This window comes from Mastomys coucha, unplaced genomic scaffold, assembly GCF_008632895.1.
Source record: "Mastomys coucha isolate ucsf_1 unplaced genomic scaffold, UCSF_Mcou_1 pScaffold21, whole genome shotgun sequence".
NCBI lineage: Eukaryota > Metazoa > Chordata > Mammalia > Rodentia > Muridae > Mastomys > Mastomys coucha.
This window is the reverse complement of record NW_022196904.1, coordinates 86,318,260-86,327,540: the sequence shown is the minus strand read 5'-3', so window position 1 is coordinate 86,327,540 and position 9,281 is coordinate 86,318,260. Positions and strand designations below refer to the sequence as shown.

The following is a 9,281-nucleotide window of genomic DNA, read 5'->3' as shown; positions in this document are numbered from 1 at the left end:
TTCATGCTTTGGAACCTTTATCCACTACTTTTGGTGACAGAAGATGGGGGATTTGAGACCGGATCTCCCTGGAACTTACTATGTAGACCAGGCTGGCTTCAAACTCACACAGATCTGCCTGCCTCTGCTTCCTGAGGGCTGAGATCAAAGATGTGCACCACCTTACCCAACCCAACTATTTTTTAAAGCACTTTATATGCTAGACACTGTTGTAGGCTCCAGAGAAATAGCAAAATGACTCGTTTTCATGATGCTAGTAAACAAATACTGGCTGTACATGAAATCAGTTATGAAAAAGAAGGGTAGGATGGTGTGGGGCAGTGGACTGTGAGAGGAAGCCGGGTCCTTGTTCTAACCCAGCCTGGACATGGACAGGATTGACAGATTGATAGCTTTCTCGATTCCGTGGGTGGTGGTGCATGGCCGTTCTTAGTGGGTGGAGCTGTTTGTCTGGTTAATTCCGATAATGAATGAGACTCTGGCATGCTAACTAGTTACCCCAAGCAAGCGGTTAGTGTCCCCCATCTTCTTAGAGGGACAAGTGGCATTGAGCCACCTGATATTGAGCAATAACAGGTCTATGATGCCCTTAAGATGTCCAGGACTGCACACAGGCTACAATGACTTTCTCAGTGTGTGCCTACCCTACACTGGCTGGTAACTCATTGAACCCCATTTGTGGTGGGGATCGGGGATTGCAGTTATTCCCCATGCATGAGGACTGAGCTTCCTCTCACAATCCACTGCCCCACAGGGAGGACACTATTTCAGATATGTGGTCAAGGAGGATCTTGTGCAGTTGGCATGAACAAACAATGAGTGAAGTGAAGGAACAGTAACAGTGGAAAGCTGTCCACAGCTAGGCTGACTGTCCTCGTAACTGACTGTGGGCCTTAAGCCCAACAGGTCTCAGCCCTTGAATATAAAATGTTGGGGCTGGATTAGATGTCTGTTTTAGGGTTTCTATTGCTGTGATGAAACACCGTGACCAAAAGCAACTTGAGGAAAGAGTTTATTTCAGTTTACAGCTTATAGTCCATTGTCCAGGGAAGTCAGGGCAGGGATCCAAGGCAGGAACCTGCAAGCAGGGACTGATGCAGAGGCTGTGGAGGAGAGCTGCTTAATAGTGTACTCACCATGGCTTTCTCAGCCACAGAGAGCCGAGCCCTGCTACACCAATCATCAATCAAGAAAATGTCCTACAGACTTGCTTATAGGTTAATACTATGGAGAGATTTTCTTTATTAAAATTCCTTCTTGCTATGGTGGTGCAGGCCTTTAATCCCAGAACTTGGGAGGCAGAGGCAGGTGGATCTCTATGAGTTTGAGGCTAGCCTGGTCTACAAAGTGAGTTCGAGGACAGCCAGGGCTACACAGAGAAACCCTGACTCGAAAAAAACAAAAAACAAACAAACAAAAAGTTCCCACAGGCTTCCCCCTATTATTTAGTATAACAGGTGGCCTCTGTGAAACCTCAGTCTACTGAGAAAACTTTAAATTATCATCATCCTTGTTTTTATTATTTTTATTTTTAAAAATCTTATATGTATGTATTTTTTTGTCTGTATGCATGTTTGTGTAGCATGTGTATGAGGCCAGAAGAGGGTGCTGGATCCTGTGGAACTGGAGTTACAGATGCTATGAGCCACCACCTGGGTGCTGGAATTGAACTCAGGTCCTCTGGAAGAGTAGTTAGTGTTTTCAACCTCTGAGCCATCTGTCCAGCCCTTATTTTTTCCTTTTAAAAGAACCATAAAAGCAAAGTATAGTGGCACATAGCTGGGACCCCAGCATTCCAGAGGCAGAAGGTTTGAACTTGAGACCCAGTTGGGCTACATGGTGATTTCCAGGCCATCTGGGCTACAGAGAATCTGTTTCAAAATAACAGCTGGGGGAGTGTGGGAGTGGGGCAGGGAGGTTGTGAGTGCAGGCTTTGTGTCAAAGAGCCTTGGTTTTGAAATACAGTTTTCTGCTGGTCACTGGAAGGGCCTTTATTTAATCTCTCCGAGCTCCACTGTTCCCGTCTGTCAGGTTGGTAGGACCTGCATCACTGTAGATATTGCATGAGATAATTTGCAGTGACTCCTAGCTTATTGCCCGGCATGCGGTAAGGACTCAATAAACCCAAAGCACCGTTGTCATCCTCATTCCACTAGTGGTGTCAACGTAAGCCAACAGGTTCCACTTTATGGCTAACATATTTATTTACAGATTTATAGAATGTGGGAGCCCAAAGGAACAATCTCATTTATTCAGCAATTATCTCCCATGCTCACTTACTGAAAATCTATCTACTAAATTTCTTAGGACCAGTTGTGGCTGGATCCTAGGAGCTTGGAGAGGTACAACTTATAGTTCTTACTCTTAAAGATATGTGGAAAAGGCAGGCAGGGCAATGTACAACTGTAATCCAGCACTGAGAAGGTGAGGCAGGAGAATCACCACAAATTCCCAGCCAGCCTGGTCTACATGGCAGGTTACAAGTCACCCAGGGTTGCATAGTAAGTGCCTATGTCAACTCCCCTCCCCCAGAAAGTTAAGTGGAAGAAAGACAACACCAAAACAGTTATAAGATCTGGTGATAGTGCAAAGAAAAGATGAATTTAGCTCAATCAGAGTGGGAAGAAAACTAGGAGGGACCACACCAAGGATATGACACTTCAGCTGAGCTGTAAGAAATGGCTCAGCAGTTAAGAGCACTGGCCTCTCCCAGAGGACCCAGATTTGAGTTCCAGCACCCACATGGTGGCTCACAACAGTCTGTAAATCCAGTCCCAGGGAATCTGACACCCTCTTCTGGCCTCTGTGGTTGTACATACCCAGTATATACACACAAATATAGGCAAAACACTCATACACATAATAAATGGGAAAAAAAAGTCTTAAATGCTCATTGGCTCACCAGATTTACTTGGCAGCTGCCTGAACATTTACTAGATGTTGCGTTTATCACATCCATAACTAAATAAAATCTCTCTCCCTGGGCTGATGTTACAGCAACAGCCTTAAAGGCTGACTTTTTTTTTTCTTTTTTCATTTTTTTGCTCTGAGCTACACAGGTGACCCAGTATCTTTTTAATTTTTTTTTTTTTTACAAAAAAATATTTTAATACATAAAATCGTAAGTTACAAATGAATCAAGGTGGGGGCCTCTACCATCACCCCCTAGAGACTGTAAAGGCAGAGGAGCATGAGTGGGCAACATCTTCAGTCTCTGCACATGCCCAGGTAACTGTGCTGCCTTCAAGATGTCTGGGCCTGCCCCTCGCCTCCCACTGGTCATTGCCAGTGAAGAACCAAGTTAAGTTCAGAACAGAAGGTGGAGATGGACAGGTGGCTGGAAGGAAGAGAGGCAGGAGGCTCTGATACCAGCCACCTGAGCCCAGGCCATGCCCACTCTGGGAGGACTGGCTATCTTCTCTCCTCTGCAAGGGCCTAGCAGAAGCAAAGCAGCAGAATGAGGAGTGAAGCTGGAGATGGGTGACTGGGAGGCAGCTGGTGTGAAGTAAGCAACCTCAGATGAGGCAGCTGCTAGAAGGATGCCTCCAGGGACGCATCTTACTGGGAGCCAATGCATAGATTAGAGAGAACAACTTAGGATGCGGCTTCCTCAGAAAAGACAACTAGAGTAATGTAGAGATACTATTTTAGCTTCACTCAGAAAGTAAGTGGCCAGGTCAGGTTTAGTACCAGCATCGTGACTTTGTCTCTGTTCAGCAGTACACCTCCTGGTGCCCTTTGACACCCACTAGATCTGGGAGGTCCTTAGTGTCCTTGTAAGATGACTGACAAGATCTTTCTAACTCCATTACCTAGGCTTATAAAGCCAATCCTGTGTATCTTTGGTAGTATAAGCTCTGCTCCCTGGCTCCCCCACACTCTAAATTAAGATGGTTCCAGTGGGTACTGAATCAGGCATGGTTGTAATTGCATTACAACCTGCATTGTCCTTATCTATATTACTAAAAAGATACGTGAGGGGCGGGGAGCAGTAAAAATTTTGACTGAGAAGTCTTGCCATTAAATTTCATATAAAAGCTGCTAATAAAAAATACTTACTTCCAATCTGGTTTATATGGCCAATGACAGACCCTGGAGAGAAGCTATTCTGGGAAGTTATACTTAGCCCCGTATATTAATCTTTTAAGTTCTTTGATTCAGGAAGCACAGCCCTCAATTTATTCTAGCCTGATGGTTCCTCAGAATCAGCCATGTCCTACATACCAGTTTTTCAGTTTAGTCATGCGAACTCCAAATGTCTTTTCAAAAGTTTGGACTCAGGTCTGCTTTGATGGGCACGTCATGGCTCTTTCCTTGCCTGGCATATGCTAGGAGCTAGGCTAGAGAAGGCATACCATCACCAGCATTTCTCACTGGTGGAAAAGTGTGAAGCCAGATGTAGAAAAAGAAAAACTCTCATATTTTACAGAACCAGACATTTCTGAGCACAAGGAATTTCAAAATTTGAGCCTACCTCCTCAAATAATCAAATTCCTCTACAACAGGCTTGTCAGGATTTGTTCAAGCTCTGTCCAAACTCTACTCCATCAGCACGGCACATTCCACATCTCCTAGCCTGTCCAGTTTTCACACAGCTTTGAAAAAGGTATCCAGCTACCTAAGTCAAAACCTGCTCCATAATGTATATCGAGCTTGTACAGGAAAAGCACATCTGGAGCTTTGAGAGAGACACAGGCCTGGGCTGAGGAAACATACATTCCCTCGAAGCCTGTTCCCACCTGTAATGGAGAGAGGCTGAAAGGAAATTTTAAGATTTTTGTTTTTAATCTTAAGTGTATGCGCCTGCTGTTAAGTGTCTGCCCATGCCTATGGAGGCCAGTGAAGGATTGAGTCCTTGGAGCTGAAGCTGCAGGTGTTCTGAGCCACCTGACATATGGGAATTGGAACTCCTGTGCTCATGAATGAACAGTGAGCACACTTAACCACTGAATCACCTCTCCAGGCCTGGTAGGGATTTTTAAAGAGGGGGTACCGTATCTGGAGCATCCAGCATATTCTTCCATTAGATTTTCAAAAGTTACACATTAATGTAACTTTTAGTTCAGTTACTAGTCATGCATCTTAGTGTTTTCATTTTTATCACAGTCCAACAGCTCAGGGCCAGGTGTCTGCAACCTTCATTTTCTATGGCAGGCATCTTTTCTGTGTACTGTACTGTTATGACCTGAAAGCCCAATGATGGTACATCTTTGAGATATGAAACAGATAAACACTTGAAAAGTCCACTCCCCAGACTCTTCCGCTCCCATCTCTACAGCATTTACAGCCTGTTGAAGCTAGAATACCAGGCAAGGCTTAAAAGTCCTAGGTATGCCAGTTGCTAGTATATGCCAGTGGCATAAGAGCAAGCTATGTACGTTCTCTAAATTTTTAAATTTTTAATGGGTTTTAAAGAATTTAAAGAAATTGATTGGGTGGAGGAGCAGCTGCACACATGACATGGAACATGGAGATCAGAATACAACTTATAGGAGTTGGTTCTCTCCTTTGCCATTTGGGTCCCAAAGATGGAACTCAAGATTAGATTTGGTAGAAAGTGCCTTTACCCTTTGAGCCATATCACTGGCTCAATTTCTCTAAATTTTAATTGTTTTATTTATCAAATGAAGATATAAGTGCATGCTTTGTTTTGTTTTTTGAGACACGGTTTCTCTATGTGTAGTCCTGGCTGTCTGGGAACTAGCTCTGTTGACCAGGGCGGCCTCAAACTTAATAAGATCTGCCTGCCTCTGCTTCCCGAGTGCTGGAATTAAAAGTGTGCACCATCGTAGCCAAGCTCTTACTACTATTTTTATAAGTTCTCTAAGTTCCAATATAATCAAGATTGACTGTAGATACAGATACTACCAAATAACTCCTGATTCATCTCATCAGTAAGCCTGACATGACTTTGTTTAGGTTACTTATTGCTGTGATGAAACACAGTACCAAAAGCATCTGGGGTCTGGGGAAGAGTTTATTTGGTTTATATATCCCAAGTCACAGTCCACTAAGGGAAGGAAGGGCAGGAACTCAAATTGAGTGGGATTCTGGAAGCAGGAGCTGATGCAGAGGTCATAGAGGAGTGCTGCTTACTGGCTTGCTCCTCATGGCTTACTTAGCCTGTTCTCTTATAGATCCCATGAACACCAACCCAGGGATGTCTGGCCCCTCCCTCAATCACTAATTAAGAAAATACCCTACAGGCTTGCTTACAGCCCCATCTTCTGGAGGCATTTCCTCAACTGAGGTTCCCTCCTCTCAGATGACTGTACCTGTGCCAGGTTAACATAAAACATACCTTTCTAGCATGGCTGTTTTGTGTGTGCACGTATGTGGAGTCCAGAGGTGACTTCAGGTGTCCTCAATTGCTCTCTACCTTAATCCACATGGAGACTCACAACTTCGTTTAACTCCAGTCCCATGGGATACCAGACATGCATACAAGTAAAACAACCATACAAATTAAATATATTTTAAGTGTATTTTTTTATTATTGGATATGAGAGTGTATGGTTTGAATGTGTCTACACGTTTGCCACAGTGTGTGTAGAGATCAGAGGAAGACCTTCGGGACCTGGCTCTCTTCTTTTACTTTGTTTTCAGGAAAGGTCTCATTTCTCCTGCGCCCCACATTGCCAGTTAGCTTGCCCTTGAGTTTCTGGGTGATTCTGTCTGCTTCCTATCTTGAAGGAGGAAGGCTGGGATTCAGATTGTATGGACTGCATCTCAAACTGAGGTGGCATGGGGGTCTCTTGGGGAACTTTCATATACAGCGTCATCTTCCTGTCCTCATCTTCCTGTCCTCTACCGTGTAGTGGGGTTTTTGTTTTACTATGTAGCCCTCATTGGCCTGGAACTCAGTATGTACACCAGGCTGTTGCTGAGTGTACAAACCCATCCCATTAGTTCTGAGACAGAATCTTCTCATTAAATCCAGATTCATCAGTTTGGCTATGGTGGCTGGCCAATGAGCTTCAAGATCTTCCTGCTTCCTCCAACGCCATCCTATAGTCACAGACCAAGGACCAAGTCCAGCTTTTATGTGGGTACTAGGAATTCAAACTCAGGTCCTCATGCACAGCTCTTCCTAGCCACCCTACTACCACCACCACACACAAAGCCATCTTGTTGGGTTTTGTTGTGTTATTGTTTTAAGATAGGGTCTCAATATATAGCTCTGGCTGTCCTAGACTCACTATGTAGACCAGGCTGGCCTTGAACCCACAGAGATCCACCAGCCTCTGCCTCCCAAGTGCTAAGATTACAGTTGTGCACCACCATGGCTGGCCCCCAAAATGTTGCTTTTGCTAAGAAATAAACTTAACCCAAGGCTCTCACAACTATACCACCCCTTGTGAGGCCCACCTTCCAACAATGTTGCTATATGGATGTTACCTTAGGACACATATTCAAACCAGAATACCACATACTTCCCCTCTAGTGGAATAGCCTGAACCTTTGAAACCCTTTTAGATTTGAATGAATACAGGCTTGAACTATTAACTATACGGTTTTCAAGCTGTGACATAATCTCTAAGCCTTATGTGGATGACAAGGTAGAGTACACAGCACAAGCCTGCTACCCCACTAACATCTCTCTAGCACGGTCTTATTCCATCTCACCTGGGCCTCTATGCAGCTCCCGTGCGGCAGAGACACTGCCAGACAGGACTTTCTTTGTTCTATTGGGAACCATCTTCCTATAACATTACCTCCTTTTCCAAAATATGGTTCCTATGCCTTTATTAAAGGCAGAGAGAGTCTGAGGATAATGGCAGGCAAGATCAAGCATTTATCTCAGAATTAAATGACTTATTGTACTGCTATTCTGTCACTTCTGGTCACCCATTGCCTGATTAGAAAAGAGGTCTCTCAGGCAGGCAACAGATGGCCAGGGTCCTAAAGAATCTGCCAGTAATAAATATTCAGCTGCCAAGATGGCTTTGGAGTTGACGCTAGTAAACAAACTTGATACTTCACGAAACAAGATTACGGCTTGACTAGCCAGGGCTTTGGAAATGCCTGGAAAACCAGACCACATGTTTTACATCTTACAATTAAGCATGTGTTATCACTGCTACGGGTTATTTTAAGGACCAGAAACTAGAACAGCTAGGTGTTTTCTCAACTTTATTATGGGAATGGAGGAAATAAACCAGAAGACTTCTGGTTTTAGCAGAAGTGGCTGCTCCTGAATGAGCAGGTGTGGTGTGGTATGAGACTGTAACGCTTCCATGTTCTATACATACACATCACTTCCAGGTGAAGCTCCAGGCTTCTGCTCACTGGGGCCTAAAGAGTTTCTAGTCCATGGCTGTGATGACGGCTTGTGGGTCAGCGTCTTGCAGGCTTGGGCATTATGTAGACTTTCACAGGCTTACTGAAAGGAATGGTGCCCTCGATGCTGGTTTCCACCTGTGGTGACATCTCACTACCCTCCATCCATGGAGACTTTGGAATTCGTGCACCGGAGTTGTAGGCCAGCAATAGCCTCACTTCCACTTGGCATGGTTCTGAAGAAACAAAAACAAAAACCAAGAAATACTCCATCACTGGGTAATTTTTAGGGATTCCAATGAACCTGCAAATAAAGCACCATCAAGGATGGCCACACAGCCAGGTGACATTACATACGGCTTTAATTCTGGCACTAGGCAGGCAGTCTCTGTAAATTTGAGGCCAGCCTGGTCTACACAGTGAGCTCTAGGACAGCCAGAGCTGCATAGTGAGATGCTGTCTCAAAATACAAGATGGACTTTTCCTATGTCTGCATCCTTCCCTTGACCCTCAAAAACAAAACACTTTCCTAGCCTGAACCCTGTGAGGCTGATCCTGAGTCTGCAGATGCAATGCTTGTCTGCCATGGCCTCCTGACTATGTATGTTTCCTGCAGCTCAGAGCTAAGGCTAGTGAGACCTGAGAGGAACTGGAGAGGCTGTAGGCCTATCTCAATAAGATAGGGAGTTCAACATTAAGACTCTGGGCTGTGTGCATCTTGGAACTGACTTTTTTAGTGGAAAGGAAAGCTTCAAGTTAGAAAACAGTTCTGGCAAAATTTTGTCACAATGGAAAGGAACATGTTTCATGGACCTAAAATATCAGAATCTTTTTGCTTCTTTCATTATATTTTGTGTGGGTCTGTGGTTGGCCTAATGAGAGTAAACACACTCCCTTATGAGTGCTTGGATGTTGCAGCCCAGTTGCAGTGGAGCAGAGGACATGCTCTAATTGAGTCTAAATGTACTGAGAAAGAGTACAGGAAGGCTCTGGGATAGAGT

At 44.4% G+C, this 9,281-nt stretch overlaps 1 protein-coding gene across 1 annotated transcript in view; it reads right to left on the bottom strand.

Moving 5' to 3' along the window:
• Nucleotides 1-8,116: 8,116 nt before the first annotated feature.
• The window catches only part of Ints4 (integrator complex subunit 4), a 61,916-nt gene continuing 60,751 nt past the window's right edge, over nt 8,117-9,281 (bottom strand). The window contains exon 23 of the mRNA XM_031387422.1: nt 8,117-8,516. Within this exon, the coding sequence (XP_031243282.1) occupies nt 8,338-8,516 (179 nt within the window). The 3' untranslated portion in view covers nt 8,117-8,337. The remainder of the gene's footprint in view (nt 8,517-9,281) is intronic.